The sequence below is a fragment of the Ambystoma mexicanum genome, chromosome 12, assembly GCF_040938575.1.
Source record: "Ambystoma mexicanum isolate Mex_15411 chromosome 12, UKY_AmexF1_1, whole genome shotgun sequence".
Lineage (NCBI taxonomy): Eukaryota > Metazoa > Chordata > Amphibia > Caudata > Ambystomatidae > Ambystoma > Ambystoma mexicanum.
Window position 1 is genome coordinate 108,251,074 of NC_090936.1, and position 20,808 is coordinate 108,271,881.

A 20,808-nucleotide genomic window follows, 5' to 3' on the forward strand; every position below is an offset into this window, starting at 1 on the left:
TCGTATGATGAAGATGCATTGAGAATCAATCCTGTCTTCAATATTATACAGAGCTGGATGGCCCATAATGGCCTGGCTCTGAATGAAGCCAAGACGGAGTTACTGCTGGTCTGTTCGCAACCTATTCGTAATAGTCTCTCGGCGGAATCCAAACAATGTAATATCGCTGGCTATGAGAATGAGGTTGCCTCTAAAGTCAAAACCCTGGGGGCTTATCTTGACTCGTCGCTATCCATGAAAGATCATGTCAATTATGTAGTTTCTTCGTCTTATTATCTTAGACTTTTGATATGATCATATGATATGATAAGGCATTTATAACGCGCCTATACACAAGTATTTCAAGGCGCGTCGAGGCAAGGGATGGGGGACAGAGGGAAGACAAAGACGACGATCCTACTAGGCCAGGTATCCTTCAGATCACGTAAGTGCATGGGAAAGGGGAAAGTGCGGGGGAAATGGGGAAGGGACAGTGCAGTACATGGGATAAAAGAATAAATAAGTAAAAGTACGGCCAGCTGGTGGCAAGTGCAAGGGGTAAGTGCAGACATCGGGTGTCAAGTGCTGATAGTGGGACTGAAGGGATACAGAAAACAGTCCCCAAGATGAATTGAGCAAGATCCGCCCACTTAACTCTGCCGAAAACTGTGCCACGCTGGTTAGGGCCATAATTGGTGCAAGAATTAACTACTGTTGCAGCCTATATTCAGGTTTCGTACAATGTGCCCTCTCTAATCTATAAACAATCCAAAGTCATGCGGTCAGGGTAGTAGCAGGTCTTAATAGGAGTTATCGCGTCACTGCACGCAAGGAAAGCATTACATTGGCACCCGGTTGAGGAACACACGCAATTGAAGGCTGCTTTCTATTGTTACTTGCTACTGATACTGGGTATCAACGTGGAGCGAGCAGGAAAATGTTCTTTTGATTATCTTGCCCCTAAATTGTGGAATGCCCTCCCTCTACGGTTGAGGTGACCCTTGGTGGTTTTAAGAAAACATTTAAAACCTTTTTTTCACATAACCTTAGGGATGGCTAGTACCTTTTGTGGTCATACTGCTTTTAATCTTACCTTTCTTTTATGTGATTTTATTCTAGCGCCTTCTCTTGTCTTATCTAGTTTTACCTGCCTTAGGGATTTAATTGGTGTTTGTTTCCCTGTGTATGTTCTGAATCATTGTTTTTATTTGTTAATAGCCCCCGTTTACCTAAGGTGCTTTACAAATATATAAATTAAATACATTATGTAAACAAAACGGGCTTTATTTTCAGCATGATTCATCCAAACCACTCAAAATCGACTTATTAGTCTTGGTCTTGAGGGTTTCCCACACCCTGCTTCTTCATGCCCTTCAAGTCTTTCCACTCTGTATCATCCTTAACTCGCCTCTCAATATCCATCAATAGGGTTAATTGGACCCATCTTCTCTGTGGGGGCAGGAGGAGTTCATGTCCCAACACCCCAGAGTACTTGAGAAGGCCCTAGTTACCTCCCTCTCCAAATAGCCTGACCTATCCCCTTCTCAGCACTTTTACTGATGTGTTCCTGTCCCTCCTTGATGATCTGCCAATAGTTTGTTCCCTCTTCCAAAGTGGGCCCAACCCCTTCAGAACATGTTTTTTTTCTCTCAATTTGATCAAAATATTTGTGACAGAATGTTTCCCAGCATTTCTTCCTTTTTTTTTTCTTTTTCTTTTTTTTACCATAATGGTATATGGTGGGTTTGGGTTAGGCATATAGAAGGGGGCGTAGGTGGGTAGTTGGGGGATGTTCCTCTGTAAAGAATCAGGAGTAAGACTCTGACACACAGGCATTGTGATTACTATAGACTGTTATTAAAGTAAAAGAAGGATTGGAGAAGGCCCCATGTCGGAGGAGTTTCCCTGCCTCAACAAAACGAAAGGGTTATTGGTGTCAGAATTCACAAAAATAAAGTCCTGTTTCCAAAAATCCTATCCTGACCCTTACAAGCTAAACCTTCGAAAATGTGCAAAGCGGTTATGTTTTTCATCTGGCCACCTGCAGTGTTCTTCAGTGTTTCAAGATAAAGTTCCAAAAGGTGCAAAAATGAACAAATGATTATTGGTCCCCAGGGTTTCCCAACTCTCAGACCGATGGTGGAAGTTCTTCCCTTCCCTTGAGTTTTTAGCTTCTCTTCAGCTCTCAGCCACAGTTCTTTTCCTTGGAAAAAAAGCAACTTTACGTTCTAGGGGATATGGCTCCCTTCCCCCTATAGTCACACCTTATCGCTTGACTCGCATATTTCCATCCCTTTTCCACCCCCAGGAGGTATGGTTCCCTTCGCCTGGGTTTTAATAGACTTTTAAGAGGCTTTCTGAGTACATTTATTTATGATGGGATGCAGTTCCTTGCAATCCCCTTGCCTGGTATACTTCCCTGCCAGGACTTTGAAATATTCAACTTCCTTTCTGGGTGCGATCTCCACACTCGCCACAGGTTCCCTGGTGTACTCTCCTGCCAGGACGTATTCTCATTGCTCTTTCTCTTTGGATGCAGGTCCCCAGACTGGCAGCGGGCTGCCCGATATACTCTCCTGCCGGGACTTATTCTTAATAATGTAACAATTTGGGGTTTTCAAATATTGGGTCCTTGACTCGCTTTTCATTTCCTCTTCCTGCAGATCAGATGCTTTTCCAAGCAGAGAGGGGGATGGTAGATCTCTCTCTCCTCTGCAGGTGCCTCCATCTGGATTGGCCTCTCTGCCCCTCTGACTTGAGCCGGAGCTCCTTAAGTTCTGGAAGCTTTTCAAGACCTTCCTTTTCTCTTCTTTCTCCTCTCTCCTCCTCACCTGCTAATGTCCCTGTCTGCCTCTTGATGGTTCCTTCAGAGCCTACATGGCACCAGGCCTCCCCCAATCCAGTCTACCCCTTCACTTGGTCTCCCCTGACCTCCCCACAGCCTGCACTTGCCCTTCCGGGCCCCTCCCCACACACTAGCTTGGCTGGGGCTGCACCCTTGTAGCCCTTCCATACCCCTATCTCGCACTTAGCTTGTGCCCCCCACCCCCCGCTGCACTCACTGCTTTCCCCTGGCTCTGTCCACCTTGCCTCCCCTTGCACTTGCTTGTTCTCACAGGCCTAACTGCCCTGACTGGCACTGCCCCTCGACCCCCCCCACCCCCGCCTCCCGACCTTGCACTTCTCTTTACTGCACTCCCACAATCCGAATGTCAGAAGGCCTAGTAGGATTGTTTTGTCATCGCTGTTCCCCCACCCTCTGTCTTGTTGCGCCTCGAAGCAGCTTGTGTATAGGCGCATTATAAATACCCAATAAATAAATAAAATAAAAATAAAAGGCTAGCAGCGTCCAGCCCTCCTGCTTTTTGTTGTTGTGAGGTGCACGACGTTAAGCATCCCAGTGTCTCATGTCCCTTCCCGGGGCTCACCGGTATTGCTTGGGTGCTTCGGTGTTCTCCGCACTTCTCTCCAGTGTTTGCCGTCTCGTCTGTTTCCCGGTGTTCGCCATGCCTGGACCTTCGTTCCTCACCCTTCCATGCTGCTGGTCTGCATGCAGCGAATTCTCTCCCTCTGGAGATCTCGAGATGGCTACGGTAAAGGCCCTTCTGCTTTCTGTTGCAGATGCTCTTCTTCTCATCTCCTGACTGACGTCTGGCAATATAGAACTCCATCTTTCTGGAGGTGTCACGATTATAAATATCCTGGCACCAATTGGATGTTTCTAACCACTAGAGCGCGCCTCCAGCTCCAGGATTTAAGCGCTCTGTTTGTGTGTTTTTCTTTTTTTTTGTAAAGCACACCTAACCCGTGGGTAGCAGGGCGCGAAGCAACAAGAGTTATGATTCCAACTAGGTTACAGTGTTGGAAGCATCAAACATTTGGACCAATACATCAAAGTATAAATTATAGGTGAATATACATAGTTTACAAGTTATAGATCTATCTAAGCATAGAGGTGAGAGGATCTACAATTTATACGCAATTTACAGTAGTGTCGGCAGTGGAAGAGATTGGATGTCATGTGTGCAGAGGATCTCGTGGTTGACCAGATCAAATGCAGCTGAGAGATCGAGAAGTAACAGAAGTGCTGTCTTGCCCTCATCTCTCAGCTCATCTATCTGTGCCTTAAGATCTACAAGCCCAATCTCGGTCCTGTGCTGAGGTCTGGAGCCTGACTGTCGGACTCCTAAGAGGTGGTTTAGTTCAGGGGATTGTTGAATTTGTTGGTGTGCTATTTTATCAAGGATTTTGAGAAGAAACGGCACTGTAGTGATGGGACGGTAGTTGGTAGGGATGGCAGGATCTAGATTCGGTTTTTTAAGGAGTGGGAGGACCCAGGATTGTTTCATATTGTTGGGTATGGTACCGGCTGTAAAGGGTGCATTTATTAGTTTAGTGATAAATGGTGAGAGTTCTCGAGCTGCATCTTTTATCAGTTGTGCAGGGCATAGGTCCCCATGGCAGTTTGAAGGTTTGAGTGCAAGAATAACTTTTTCAACCTCTTTGGTAGAGACTACTGAAGTTGAAGAGGGGGGTGGGCACAGGAGGTGACGTCCAGGTGGGTTGAGGTGGAGTAGAACTGGTGTTACTCACTTTGGAGATGGAGAGAAGGGAATCTTTTTTGTTACTGATTTTAGTTTGCAGAGAAGTAAGTTTATTGGCAAGAGCATTTTGAATATCTGTGCACCAGTTTTTGTCCTTGATGCATGAGTCAGGCAGCTGGACGGGAGTTTCTATTTCTTTCAGAATTGAGAAGCGCTCTTTAGTATTAGATTTCTCTTGAGAGATTCGAAGGTTGTAAGAGGTTTGTTTTGCAAGGATAATTTCTTTTTTGTACTGGGAAGCTAAATTTAGTTAGGTTTATCTTATTAATTTCAGATGGATCTGATCTCCAGATTTTTTCATAGCGTCGTTTCTACTGTCTGATAGCCTTAAGGTGAGGAGAGAACCAATTTTTCACATGTTTTCAAGGTTTGCTCTTTCTCACTTTGAGAGGTGCTATGGCATCAAGGGAGGATAGCATTACTTGTACAGATGTACCATGTTTGAGGGATCTGTATGGTCGGGAATAGCGTTAAGAGTTGGTAGGATCATAGGAATAAGGTTTTCAGGAGTGATGTTTCTCTTATTTCTAGTTGGGACAGCTGGAGCTATGCTGTTAAGTTGCAACGGTGGTGTGGGCTCTAGGGAGAATGTGATCAGGTGATGATCAGACCACGGCTGTGGAATTATAGATGACACTGTGTGGGCAGATATGCACAGCTAGCCAGTCCAAGGTTCTACCTTTTGGTATGGGTAGGAGCTGTGATTTTCTGGGTGAAACCTAGTTCCTCTAGGGTGTTATTGATTATAGTAGCATTAGTGTCTAACGGGTCACGAAGACCAAGGTTAAAATCTCCTAATATGATGCTTTGGGAGGAATTCTTGAGATTATGCAATATAATTTTTAAGTCCTCTTCAAAAGATCCTAATGGACCAGGCGGTCTGTAGATTAGGTGAATGGATACAGTCTGCGTATAAGATAGTTAACTTAGCCGTTGGGGATTCACAAGATCTTATGTTGTGTGGTGGTGAGAGATTCACTGATAGGTTGGTTTTAGCTATGATGGCAAGGCCACCACTTTGAGAGGTGGTACGGTCTAGTCTTAGGAGGGTGTAGTCGTCTGGCACGGCTAGCATAATTGCTGGGCCGGCTGCTGGGTGGAGCCAAGATTCAGTAACAGCTAAGAAGTCTAAGTTTTCGTTGTGTAGTAAGTCAGCTATGTCAGTAGCATGGGCTACCATAGAGCGTGCATTTATAAGAGCAGCTTTCATCCCAGACTGAACTGGTTTCAGGATTGCTAGTTGTGTTTTAGGTTTGCATTTCGGGAGAGGGATAGGTTCCCGGAAGAGTCTGCTGTCAAGTTGGAGTGGGTGCTGGTGATGGCTTGAATTACGCAGGCTGCGAGTGGCATTACTGTGCGCTAGTTTGGTTGGAGGGTCATGGAGCCTAGGTAGTCTAGCACGTAATTTAAGGTTCCTCTGTGAAACAGTGCAGGGTATGGCAATCATGGCAACCTGTTTGAGGGCATTCTGCGCTGGCGCAGGTAGGGGTGGATTAAGAAGCATGGTGTGGTCATGTAGGCTAGTAACGTATAGGAGAGTTCCTAGTAGGACAGTGTAAAGCATTGGGAAATACATTGTATACAGAGAACTGGTAAGGAATCAGGCAAAATATAGAAGATGTCCGTGCATAATAACATAGGTGTAGTACAAGGCAAATGTAGAGACCAAATGCTAGTCAATGGAGGCTGGGCAAGTATCACACAAGGTGTAGAAGCAGTCTAGGGCTAGTGGCGTCTAAGGCAATTCAAATTTAGGATATCTGACACATTTGGGGCACATTGACGCTTGGTGCACTGCAGCAGTAGCTAATCAAATACCGCATCAGGTAGGATATATGCAGAGTATACTGGCATGCAAGTGAGGCAAGATAATGGGGAATGCTTCAAGGTGTATAGAGGAGACTAAATACAATACTGGTAATCAAAGTAGGCATTAGAATGCTGCTATGTCTAAGCTTGAATACTAGACATGTGCAGGCTAAAGCAATGGAACATCTGGATTCGAATTTTAGCCATCAGGGCTAAAAGTAGGGCCAATTACAGTATGCGCAAACATTGGAGCATCTAGATTCGATTTTTAGCAATCAGAGCTGTGTTGCTCCCCTGCTCCTCCTCGTGTTTGGCACAAATTGTCAAAAGGAGCTCTGTTGTCAGTATGCACAGCTTGAATTGGTTCAACATCGCAATAGGCCAAAACAGTCTGTGGATTTAGGAGGATGTTATATCCTGAGTGGAAATGAGATACCCTGTTCCTTCTGAGTCTCCTTCCCTCCCATGAGAGTCCTCTCCTCCCATATGGTCCTCCCTCGCGCAGCCACCCAAGGGTTGGTATCAGGTAGAGGCTGCCCTTTCCTGGCCACATGGGAAGAGAGTTTTCCCAGAGAGGGAGTGATGACATTGCTGGATTCATATATTTTCTACAAAAAGATGTACTAAAAAGTGTCCGCACCAAAGGGTAAATAATAGATGGTATATCTGATAACCAAATTTCATACATAAAAATTACACATCTTATTAAGCATATAGAGTTTTTGAACTCATAAAATGATCACATTACACAAAATAGATAAAAAAACATCATGTAGCACAGAACACAAGGAATACAGAAATGTGGGTCGATTTTTCTAATATCTATTTCAAAACTCTGTGTGTACGTCACACTGGAATTATTTTTCTTATTTCAAAAAGTTATTATTCTCTAAAATCCAACTTGCACAAGTTTCTGTTCCTAAAACGCAGACAAATGTAGGGCATTCATCAGCGGTGTAGTGGTTCTTGTGTTTATACTGGTGATAAAGCTTCTCTATTTTCACTTCTTGTCTGCCACACGTATTCAATAATGCGGACCCTGTAGGTTAAAGACACTCCTTTAGAAATTACCTATTGACGCTTTAGATCTTATAAATAGACCTTAAAAAGAATCCCCGATCCTCCTAGGGGACTAGATAAGTTATACTCTTACATACCTTATGGACTGGGAGAAAAAGATCCACAGTCTAATGTGCACCACAAATGGTTGTAAAAGAGATTTCCTTTTCGTAGGTAATATCGCCCCAAACCTTCCTTCTAGTCTACAAAAAACAGAGAAAAACACTATATTGGATCAGTTATATTTCAGCCCATCAAGACGACTCCATCCTGTTTAGGAAACCTCTTACCTGTAGGAATTATTGGGAATATTTCTGCACACTTTTAATATGCCGTCAAGTGGCTGGCAGACAAATGGTATAGGTACACCTCTTCTTGGGGAAACTGGGAGAAAAAGGAGAGAAGACACACTAGATGTGGAGGTTCAAAACCAACTGTCCTTAGCATCATTGTTACCATATAGACTATGTTCCGTTTAAGAAAAGGTGAAGGCATAACATCCCTCAAAACACTTCAGTAGTGTTCACTGTGCATGTATCCAGATCCCAATGTAAAGGCCAAGCAGAGACCTCAAATACAGTTTTTCTCAAAGGAGTGAAAATCTCCTTATGGCCACATCTAGAAACAAGGAAACACCATAATTTTCCTATAAGTGGGGGTCTAATAAGGGTATTGGGAAGAGAAACTATTCTAAATAAATCAAAAATGACTGCAAAGATTTTTAAATAAACTCATCCTAAACCTGCTTTCTCTAGGTGCAAAGTGGTCACTCAGTTGTGTATGCGGTCCGTTGTTACCAAAAATGGCTGCTCTAAATACGAACATACGCGTTCAGTGCGGTGACGACATCGCATAATCGTGTCAGCGCCTATATCGCCGCGTATTTCCAACTGTGCCTACCTCAGGAACGGTAGGGAAATGTAGTTCCATTATGGATCCACTTTTTTAAAAAAATAAATGTTTTTGACTTGTTTTAATATTATGCTGGCTATAGGAGGCAAAAGGTAATAGTAATACTGTCAGATACCTTAAGTTTCCAGATTCTGCCGGCCTCCCTAGGCTGTTACTGGGAACACTGGGAAGAGAAATTTTATAAATATATATCTTTTTTTTTTCATCCCAAATTTCACTCGGTCACTGTAGGCCAATTTGATTATCCTCTATTTTGCCAGCATCTTGACCCAAGTTTAGGGTCGCAGTTTTGAACCAGTGTTATTTAACAAAATGGCTCACTAATGTGGACACTATACATGGTGGGTCATGCTGTACACATGGGTTCTCCAAATCACAAATTTGATAATTAGGGTCACAGTTTGCATACAATATTGTTACACTAATGTGGACACCGTACATAATGGGTCATGCTGTAGACATGGGTTCTCCAAGTCACATGTTTGATAATTAGGGTGACAATTTGCATACAGTATGGTTACGCACCCGATATCAAAGACAAACTGGGAATTACATAGTTCAACCCAAACCAATATAGCTCTATATACAGTGATTCATAGAGATTCATTATTTCCTCTATCCTCACAAGTCTCTCGTGTCCTCAGGGCTGACAATGATGTCTGACATCAACTTCATTACATATCAATGTTCCTTGACCAATGTGACAATTGTATGTCACTAATGAGTAGATTAGTAGATCCCTGTGAATCACTGTATATAGAGCTATATTGGTTTGCGTTGAACTATGTCATTCCCTGTTTGTCTTCGATATCGGTTATGTAACCACGGTGACAGAGTGAAATTTGGGATGAATATATATATCTTTTGTTTTCCCAGTAACAGCCTATGGAGGCCGGCAGAATCTGGAACTTAAGGTATTTGACAGTATTACTATTTCCTTTTGCCTCCTATAGCCAGCATAATATTCAATATGGCAAAAAGAAATATTATTTTTAAAGTGGATCCATAATGGAACTACATTTCCCTATTGTTCCTGAGGTATGCACAGTTGGAAATTTGCGGCGATATACGCTTTGACGCAATTACGCGATGACATCCTTATGTGATTACGCAATGATGTCATTGCACTGAACGCGCAAGTTCGTATTTAGAGCGGCCATTTTTTGTAACAGCGGGCCGCATAAACAACTGAGTGACCACTCTGCACCTAGAGAATGAAGGTTTAGGGTGAGTTTATTTAAAAATCTTTGCAGTCATTTTGGATTTGTTTAGAATAGTTTCTCTTCCTGATACCATTATTAGAGCCCCACTTATAGGAAAATTATGATTTTTCCTTGTTTCTAGATGTGGACATAAGGAGATTTTCACAACTTTGAGAAAAACTTTATGCATTTGAGGCCTGTGCATGGCCTTTACCTTTAGATCTGGATACATGCACAGTGAACACTCCTGAAGGAAGTGTTTTGAGGGATGTTATGCCTTCACCTTTTCTTAAAGGGAAAATAGTCTTATATGGTAACAATGATGCTAAGGACAGTTGGTTTTGAACCTGCACATCTAGTGTGCCTTCTATCCTTTTTCTCCCGGTTGCCCCAAGGAGAGGTGCACCTATACCATTTCTCTGCCAGCCACGTGGCGGCATATTAAACGCGTGGAAAAATATTCCCAATAATTCCTACAGTTAAGAGGTTTCCTAAACAGGATGGAGTAGTCTTGATGGGTTGAAATATAACAGATCCAATATAGTGTTTTTCTCTGTTTTTTATATAATAGAAGGAAGGTTTGGGGTGATATTCCCTATGAAAAGCAAATCTCCTTTACAACCATTTGTGGTACACATTACACTGTGGATCTTTTTCTCCCAGTCCATAAGGTATGTAAGAGTATAACATATCTAGTCCCCTAGGAGGATTGGGGATTCTTGTTAAGGTCTATTTATAAGATATAAGGTCTATTTATAAGATATAAGGTCTATTTATAAGATATAGGTAAATTCTAAAAGAGTGTCTTTAACCTACAGGGTCCGCATTATTGAATACGTGTGGCAGACAAGAAGTGAAAATGGATAAGATTTATCACCAGTATAAACACAAACACTACACCCCTGATGAATGTCCTACATTTGTCTGTGTTTTAGGGACAGAAACTTGTGCAAGTTGGCTTTTAGAGAATAATAACTTTTTGAAATAAGAAAAATAATTCCAGTGTGAAGAATCACACAGAGTTTTGATATAGATATTAGAAAAATCAACCCACATTTCTTTATTCCTTGTGTTCTGTGGTACAAATGTTTTATATGTTTTTTTATCTAGTTTTATGTAATGTGATCATTTTATGAGTTCGAAAATTCTATGTTTAATAACATTTTAAATTTTTATGTATGAAATTTGCTTACCAGATATACCATTTATTATTTACCTTTGGGGTTAGACACCTTTTAGTACATCTTCTTTTTGTAGAAAATATATCTTATCCATGTGCTAAGAAGTGTATGACCCCCATAGCATGGTACATGCCGTTTGAGAATATTGCTGGATTCATCACACCACCTACTCATTGAAATGTGCAGTTATAAAATTCTGTCTAAAAAAGTGACCAAATTGAATGTAGACTAATATTGTTGGTGTTCCAACAGATCCTTGGGCCCAACTGGCCCCCTCAAAGCTTCCTGTGCTGTCTGGCTACTTGCTCCTCCTGCCCTTCTCCAACCTCTTCCAAAATGTCTCCTGCCTCCTCCTCCTGATATTCTCCAACCCCATCTTTATATTTTCCTCCCACCTTTTTTCAATGTTCGCCAAGAGCTGTTTGCAAAGCTGAATTCTGGAAGTATGATTCTCTAAGCACTAAACTTTAGTTTTATATTTGTAGGTTCCAAAGCCTTGGAATACTCCAATGGCATATTTGACTGCCAGTCCCCTACCTCTCCCTTCATGGGAAGCATACGAGTGCTGCATCTTATGGAAGACCTGCGTGGATTACTCGAATTGATGGAAGTGGATGAAAAAGAAGGTTTAAGATGTCAGGTTCCAGATTCAACAGCAGAATCGTTAATAGAGTGGCTGCAGGGTCAAGTGGTAAAATTCTATTACATATGTTTTTGTTACACTTGGGGAAATATTGCACGGCCGAATCTCTGTTGGGTTGCGCTCCCTTCACTTTTATTTGTTTTTTACAGACTTTTATAATAGGAAACTATGCAAGAGATAACACATGAGTTTGAAGGATTGGTAAGTTTACATTGCAGGTACTTATAAGCGAGATGAGGCGCCTCTGGCCCCAAATGTAGGTGCACATTAAAAGCTACTGTAGCGTTCTAAAATATGTCATATGAATATAAAGTAACTTCTGAGGCTTGTGGAATCTGCTTAGATCACATGCTGTGCATAGGCCGACATCTAGTGGAAGCTGCTGAGTATTACAGTTTGTTTTTCGAAGTCGAAAAATGGGCGTCGACACAGGGCGTGCCAGTAATACTATCCCTAGTGTGACGTCCCCTGTACCCATGATCCCTCACGCGTCTAGGATCCCCAGATTGTTTTTTTCCGCCATTCTGGTCGGAAGCACTTCATCGGAGTTCCCTGGCTTTGCCATAGTTTCACTCTAAACTAATTCTAATTTGCCCCGTTTGGCCAACCTTTCGTCGATCAACATCTCGACGCCGAACCGGGGAGGAGATCAACGTCGAATACCCGACGGATTGGGCCTTGAGGCTTCCGCCTCGGCTCGGGCCTGGGCCGCTGGCCTCGGCCCTACAAGTAGGGAGAGTGGGGGTGGTACACTTCCACACTCGACACCTTATTACCTACACACACTTGCCCGCTGCCCACAGGCGCGTATGGAGGGTACGCCCTTTCAGTTTTGCCCCAAGTGTAATAAGAAATACCCTTGGGTAGATAAGCACGCTACGTGCAACCTTTGCCTACCCAGAGACCACCCCGAGACGGGTTGCAGGGCCTGTAGCAGGTTTAAGGCAAAAACTCTTAAGGACCGCTCCACCAAGCGTTGGGCCCACCACGCCAAGCTAGCAGCTATGGAGGCGGAGGGTACCTTCAGCGACGGCAGCGACGCCGAACTTTCGGACGGCGAGGGCACCAAGGCGTCGAAGGACAGCCGAACGCACGTCCCCGGCCTCGGAAGGTCGTCCGTCCCGGCGACTATGGGGAAGTCCCCCGGCGACAAAAGCGTTACACATACACACGCTAAACACAAAAAATCCACCCGAGATTCGACGTCGTCGAAACCTCGGAAAGAGGCACAGAAGGAGCGGTCCGAAAGGACGTCCTCTGGGCGGTCCCGGTCGAGGTCGCCGCACGACGTCAGGCAAGCCTCCACACTTGCACAGAGTGCCTCGACCATTAATATCCCGGAAGATCAATCGTCCGAAGACGAACACGACTTCCACCCCCAGCCTGCACCCCAGGAAAAGGGTACATCACTTGGGAGTAAAGAGGGGCCAGTTTCGAAGGCTAGTTCGAAAGACAGGGATTCCACCTCCGATCCTCGACGCCAGGCGTCGAAAGATAAGGGAAAGGGGAAACACACTTCCACCCACGGGGAAGGGGGTAAACAGCAAAGGAAACAACCCTTGCAGTCCTCCACTACAAAAGAACTGACCAAGTCTTCTCAGGGCCAATCCATAGAAAGTCCCAGCAAGGTCACCCCAAGCTCAAAACTCTGGTCATGCGAGGACATTGACAGAGTAATGTCAAGGATGTCTTCCTTGGCGAATTTTTTCGAAAGACACCCTGAACAACTCCTAGCTTTAAACCCTCAGGAAGATTCTCCCTCAGGGTCTAGGGACCCTATCCCCTCAAATAAAAGACCCCGGGTCGAGACACCATTTAGGCCTTTAGACCCCATCGAGGTCCAACCCTATTCTTACCTCTTCCCTACAGACCAAGGAAACTCTTCCCTTATAGAAGGTCAGGAAATTGACACGCCAGAAGATCCTGCAGGATCAGATTATTACGGCGAAGACGAAGACGAGGATGAGCCAGAAAATAGCCCAGATATTTTCAGAATGGACTCACCAGTCGAAAGGGAAGCCCCAGTGTCTGACTCCCCAATAGATAATCAGCCCCTCCTGAATGAACTGCTCTTTCGGGCAGCTAACCACTTCCACATAGACACACAAGGTGTCCAGGAAGAAAGGGACTTTGCGGAAGAACTAATAGGGGAAAGGAAGCCAGTAGCCCAGACCATTCCCATCCTAAAATCTGTTCAACGCAGAATAGCACCATCCCTTGTCAACCCAAACCTGACAAGACCTGTAAATCCGAGAGTGGAGAAGCTGTTTAAAGCAGCCCAGTCGGACCCCCTATATATTAGAGGTCAACTTAAGCCAGACTCTCTAGTAGTAACCAACACCCGCAAAAGAGCTGGTACACCATTATCTTCCTCTGAGGCTCCCCCCGACAAAGAAAGTAAAAAACTTTATGGTTTTGGCAGGAAAGTAGCTTCCACGGCAGCCTACCAAGCCAGAATCGCGAATTCCACCACACTGTTGGCTAGCTACAACTGTCACCAGTGGGAAGAAGTGGCAGCACTAATAGACTCTGCTCCCGAACCCCTTAAAAGCCAGCTAGCTCGCATTTGTGCGGAAGGAAGGAACGTGTCAGGCTGCACTGTAAAAGCAACTCTGGACGCCGCTGACAATGCGGGTAGACTTATAGCAGAGGGGACTGTCATCAAAAGGCATGCTTGGTTGAGGCAGTCGGGATTCAAAGCAGAAACACAAGCTGCGCTCTTAGACAAACCAGTGGAAAGTGATCTCCTGTTTGGGAAGGCAGTCGAGGACGCTCTAAAAAACGCTAAGGAAGAATTCGACACCCTCAAATCCCTTGGCCAGTTAACTACCAAACCACCTAACCAAAGAGGGAATGGCAATTTTCGTCGCCCCCGCGGCCAAAATTCCAATAGAGGAAATAGCTACTCCCACACCCAGGGTACACAGTGGAACACCAGCTCACAACAGTCTACCCAGGCGTATGGTAGGGGTAGTAAAAGAGGACGGGGTAGAGGCAGAGGCAGCCCCAGTAAAGGAGGAGGCACGCCTCCACCAAAGCAGTGACGCTCAGTTCAGGGTCCCTTCCCATGCAACCCCAGTAGGGGGACGAATATCAAGTTTCACCCAGGCATGGGAAGGGATAACATCCGACAGATGGGTGCTGTCAACAGTATCCAATGGGTACTGCATAGAACTACTGCAACGTCCCCTAAACCATCCTCCAAGACAAAAAGTCCACTCTTTACAACATCAGAAGATCCTCCTCGAGGAGATCGCCATTCTGCTAGAAAAGGACGCGATAGAACTCGTCCCGGGACACAAGGTAAACAAGGGTATCTATTCAACTTACTTCCTTGTGCCAAAGAAAGATTTAACAATGCGCCCAGTTTTAGACTTACGGCCTGCCAACAAGTATGTCAAGCCCCAAAAATTCCGTATGACCACACTACAAGAGGTAATCCCACTCCTAAAAAAGGGGGATTACATGGCAACCTTGGATATGAAAGATGCCTATTTTCATATTTCCATGCTCCCGGCGCACAGAAAATACTTGCGCTTCAAGGTGGACAGTCGCCACTACCAATTCAAGGTACTGCCCTTCGGGATAGCTTCTGCACCAAGGGTATTCACCAAGGTACTGGCGGTGGCAGCTGCACACCTACGCAGGGAGGCAATCCCAGTGTACCCTTATCTGGACGACTGGCTCATAACGGGGGAAACCCCAGGAATCTGCAGGTCAAACATTCAGAGGACCATCGACCTCCTCCACGAATTAGGCTTCTCCATCAACGAGAAAAAGTCAAGTCTGGTGCCAAGCACCTCAAAACAGTTTCTAGGAGCTATCCTAGATACTCAGAAAGGATTGACCTTCCCTTCGGAAGAAAGAATTCGGAACATACTTCTGCAAATTCCACATTATCAGTCAGGTCAACAGATAACAGTACGCAAAGCTATGCGGTTACTCGGCATGATGGTGTCATGCATTTACCTGGTCCCCCACGCGCGTCTGCGCATGCGTCCCATGCAGGAATGGTTGGCGAAACAGTGGTCTCAGGCAAGTGGTCAGTGGGACGATCTAGTGGTCGTTTCGCCAACACTCGTACAGAACCTACACTGGTGGACAAGAGAGAATCTCGCAAAGGGGAAACCCTTTTACGATCCCGAAGTACAGGCAGTGGTGACTACAGATGCATGCCTGACGGGGTGGGGAGCTCACCATCTCCACCACACAGCTCAGGGTCTCTGGTCTCACTCAGTAGCCAAGAACCACATCAATCTGCTAGAGCTTCTGGCAGTATTCCGAGCGCTGCAGGCGTTCGAGCCCCATCTACTAAACTTGTCGGTGCAGATCAGGACGGACAGCACGACAGCCATGTTCTATCTGAACAAGCAAGGAGGGACTCGTTCGCCAAATCTGTCCAAGCTTGCCCAGAAAATATGGATATGGGCACTCAGACGGAACATCTTCCTGTCATCGCAACATGTTCCAGGGGAGCTCAATTCCCTAGCGGATGCTCTAAGCAGAGACTCCCTCCCAGAAGAACACGAGTGGGTCCTTCACAAAGACGTAGTAGAAGATCTCTTCTCTCAGTGGGGTTTCCCCACTATAGACCTATTCGCCACAAGCGAAAACAAACAATGCCCAGGATTTGCATCCAGGTTCCCACAACCGGACTCCCAGGGGAATGCCCTGTGGATAAACTGGTCAGGGATGTTTGCGTACGCTTTCCCACCAACTCCCCTCATCAGGAAGGTGGTGTACAAGATGAACAAGGAATCGATGACGCTCATCCTAGTTGCTCCCATGTGGGCGAGACAACCATGGTTTCCACACCTACGCAGGATGGCGGTATGCGAGCCCATCAGACTCCCAGCCTGGTACAACCTTCTGTCCCAGCAACAAGGTCAAACAGTGCATCAGGAACCCAACTCTATGAACCTAGCAGCATGGCTCCTGAAGTCATAGAGTTTGGACATCTCAAATTACCACAGAGGTGTATGGACATTCTAAAAGAGTCTAGGAAACCAAATACAAGGCACTGTTACTTTGACAAGTGGAAAAGATTCGTTATCTGGTGCCAGAGTAAACAAATCAACCCGGTTGATTGCACTCCTTCCAACGTTGTAACATACATGCTCCACCTGCTGGATGCAGGGTTGGTTTTTAACTCTCTGAAAGTACACCTGGCAGCCCTCTCAGCCTACACCACATCCCATAACAAGGTTTCGTGGTGGAAAGTACCAGTGGTTAAAGCCTTCATGGAAGGAGTAAAGAGACTTCACCCTCCTATCTCGAACCCACCGCCAGGATGGGATCTCAATGTGGTGCTATCTAAGCTCATGGGGCCCCCCTTCGAACCCATGCATAAAAGTAGTCTCAAACACCTGACTTATAAAACGGCCTTCTTAGTAGCCATTACCTCCATAAGAAGGGTCAGTGAAATTCAGGCTCTGTCAGTGCAAGATCCTTTCTTTACTATCCACAAGGACAAACTGGTTTTACGCACACACCCTAGATTCTCACCAAAATTCATATCCAAGTTCCAGGTAAACCAGTCCATCGAGCTTCCGGCTTTCTTCCAAAACCCACAGAGCTCAGCTGAGGTGAAACTACACACCCTAGATGTGCGTAGGGCGGTCTTATACTATGTAAATAAAACCAGACCGCTAAGGAAAACAGATCAACTGTTTGTCTCCGTAGCTACAGGCAGAGAGGGGGATCGCGTCTCTAAGGGCGCTATCTCAAAGTGGATTATCAACTGTATACAGCTGTGTTACTCTCTTTCTGAAAAAACTGTGCCTTTTACGCCAAGGGCCCACTCTACCAGAGGCATTGGGGCCACTCTGGCTTTCATTGCAAATGTTCCCCTTGACACCATTTGCAAAGCAGCTACTTGGAGCTCTATTCACACTTTTACTCAGCATTACTGCATTGACACTCATTCCAAGGCAGATACACAAGTGGGACAAGCGGTTCTAAGACACCTGTTTGCTCATGACCCTTCTCACATCCCACCTCCTTCTTCTGGTACTGCTCGCTAATCTATGCACAGCATGTGATCTAAGCAGATTCCACAAGCCTCAGAAGGGATACATTACTCACCGTAATCGTATTTCTGATGCTTGTATCTGCTTAGATTCACATGCGACCCACCCTTCCTCCCCTCCGAGAGAAGGCGCATGGTTGCTTGTAGTCTTACCTTTCTGTCTATCTGCTTGGACTATCTGTACTCACGCTACTCCTCATGCTACCTCATGTCAGGAAAAACACAATCTGGGGATCCTAGACGCGTGAGGGATCATGGGTACAGGGGACGTCACACTAGGGATAGTATTACTGGCACGCCCTGTGTCGACGCCCATTTTTCGACTTCGAAAAACAAACTGTAATACTCCGCAGCTTCCACTAGATGTCGGCCTATGCACAGCATGTGAATCTAAGCAGATACAAGCATCAGAAATACGATTACGGTGAGTAATGTATCCCATATCAAGGCATACTTTCGTTTTCAAAAATTGGTTAGCAGAGTTTGCTAATTCAAATTTTCTCGATTAGCAAACAAACCCATCTGATTAGCAATGGTGTACTAATATTTATTATGCCACCAGATGTTATTTGTATCAAGACATTAAATGAGCATCAATACTGCATTTTCTGTACCACTGAAGTAAGACATTAGTGAGATGAGTCAGGCTTTGCAACTTCTTTGCATTTCCGCAAGACCTGCAGGTTGAGTAACTTAGCTTACCTACTCGACCTAAGATAAATGCACTCGACCCATGGCAACGGTTGACCAAAAAAAAGTGCTTTCTGTAAAATGGTGCATGTCACCACAAACACACTTTGTTTGGCACACTGTTGCTACCCAGAGGCCAGCCATTCACAGTGAAACTTTTATGACATTTACTGCAAACAAATGTTGCATAAGTTTGAAACATCCCCTGAAAATGGTACTCGGCCTTCATAAAATGTATGCAAGTCTGCGAGTAGACTTTTATGAGACCTGGTTGAGTGTTTGTAAAATGTTAAATGTTCGCTGAATGAATAGACACAAATAAATAGATCTGATAAAAATGCCCTGACAACACTTTGGCCAGCTCTTTCCACACAGGTGCTAATATATAGTGCAATCATAATCGTAGGACAAAGCGAGCTCTGGAGGCTAATTACAGTGTATGATATTTAGATCTGTAGATTTACAGACTGGATGGAACTATTCGTCACAACTTTGCGTAAATATCTAGTTAGCTTTGTGTATTCATTATGTAGGAGCAAAGAGAGTAAGCGACTAAGCAGAGTAGATGGGCTAGCAGGCAGAGAACTGGTCAAACTAGTTGGAATATTTTAGTTTGCTGCCATCTCACGTTCAGGGTAGCTTGTATAAAGCAACAAGGTGATAAAATAGAATGTCAAGGAGTATGGGATTAGCTCATGGGTTGAGCACCAGTTGCACAGATGTATGTAACCAGCAGGTCACAGAACTAGGTTTGGCATCAAAAGAATTTGACCGTATCATCCTTTACATTTTTGAGTGTTCATGCGTCCATGTGATGCTTCTTCCCCAACAAAATGAAATCTAGTTGACAGCATGAGATTTAGACACACTAACCTAAACTGTATTGTACAACATGGAGGCAACGCCGTGTTTTACAGCAGCAATACTGTAATCCTACACTATGCAACAACCTACATTTTTAGGAATGGAATTACATGACTGTCTTTTATGAAAATAAAGTTAACACATATTGTTCTCTAGCAGACAATATATAGTTAGCTTGATAAAAGTATCATCCCGATTACTTCTGTTTCTCAATTATTTGAAAACGGGACAAAAAATCTTGCTTAGCACTTTCACACAGACCTTTGGCACTTAAGAATGTAGGAGGGATTTGCTACTGCACTCTCTCCATTAGCCCCTCTGAAGTTGTAGTGAACAGAGAAAAGAGGTTTGAGAGGGCCCTGAGGGCAGGAGATGAATGCAAGGTGTGCCGTGCTTTCATTTAACAGGGTAACTTAAATAGCTATCTTTGCTACGCAAGTGTCGATTTAATTACCAAACCTACATAATTGCATAGCAAATTGCTATGTGCCACTGCTTATATTATGCCTTGCATATTAATCTGATTTGAGAAGTAAAATGTCTATGGATCATCTTAACAGTAACTGAAATTGATTGTTTAGCACAGTGTTGGTCAGTTCAGGATTTTAGGTTACATAGTAACTGATTATAAATGTGTTTGCTATCATTTCCCATACATCAGACATTTAGGGTGACCATTCACAACTTCTCCTGGTTTGCTTTGGATGACCTGTGTTTTTAGGATTCATTCAAATGTAAATGTGTGATATGGCTTGGAAAAATTAATAACATATGCCAGCTTAAGGTATGCACAATTCTGAAAGCAGGTTATGGTTGTAGGGCATCCATAACTGTAGCCTTGTGCAGGGGTGTAAAAGTTATAGATTGAGAAATGAGTGAATCGTTGCCACCTGACAGAGGCTTTGGATACCAGTAAGGGACTTCTCCATAGGTAGGTGAAAGTGAGGTGTTCCACAAGGTGATTGTGAAGTTGAATAAATGTGCTTTTACCTGAGGTGTTCTGCAATGGAAGTATTTTCACTTATTTAAATAGGTTGTAACACAGTTTGCAGTGTAATGTTATAGAAATGACCACACCCTCAAGTAATCCTTTATAATTCTTATATTGGTGTGTATTATTCATTATGGAACATGACTTAAGCAATATAGGTATCTAGAAAGGTGAGAACACAGACCCAGTTTTCACACAAAGTGGTGTTGTCAAATCCATGAATACCTTGCTCATGTCGATCCAGAAAAACAGACACCCCTCAATCATGGGGAAATGTACTATGGTGACCGTCTCATGCTCTTAGTGTTCGTAATACATAATCATAAGCTTGACCGAAGTGCGGCCATTTTAAGGTGACAGAAATCGCCATCTTGTTTTCTCTAACGTTTGCTTATTGCTTTCTGTTCTAAATGAGCCTCTGACATGATATTCTGCTTTACCAGTGTGCAATGCAAGGCCAAGGGAAATATGCTGAAACATAACGTAGCAACCCTGATAGAAATACCCGGTCTCCTCCCGCGCACTATCTTTGAACGAGGGCAGCAAGGCATCCTAATCAGCCCACAGGTCCCAGTGTGTCTCGAAAACACAGTGAAAATACTCAGAACGAACATTAAATGGCTTGATTTATGTTCTTCTTTGCGGCCCCGCTTCTCGAGCCCTGTAGAGTGCTGGAGAGCGAGTTGATGTAACGCTTACCTGGCTCCCACGGAGGCGCTGGTCTGGTCTGGGTTGCTGTGGCCTCTTCAAGCGTGATGCGCAGAATTCGGACCACCGATTGAACAGGACCCCCAAATCTTGCTTGTCTGGCCCGTAGGAATATCCTTCTGCAGATGAGAAAGGGGA

General features: G+C 44.5%; 1 protein-coding gene across 17 annotated transcripts in view; it reads left to right on the forward strand.

Annotated features, from left to right (window-relative positions):
- The window catches only part of PPFIBP1 (PPFIA binding protein 1), a 1,584,927-nt gene that overhangs the window by 253,119 nt on the left and 1,311,000 nt on the right, over positions 1 to 20,808 (forward strand). For all 17 annotated transcript variants that reach the window (XM_069628106.1, XM_069628107.1, XM_069628105.1 and 14 more), the window contains exon 4: positions 11,232 to 11,437. In XM_069628106.1, the coding sequence (XP_069484207.1) occupies positions 11,232 to 11,437 (206 nt within the window). The remainder of the gene's footprint in view (positions 1 to 11,231; positions 11,438 to 20,808) is intronic.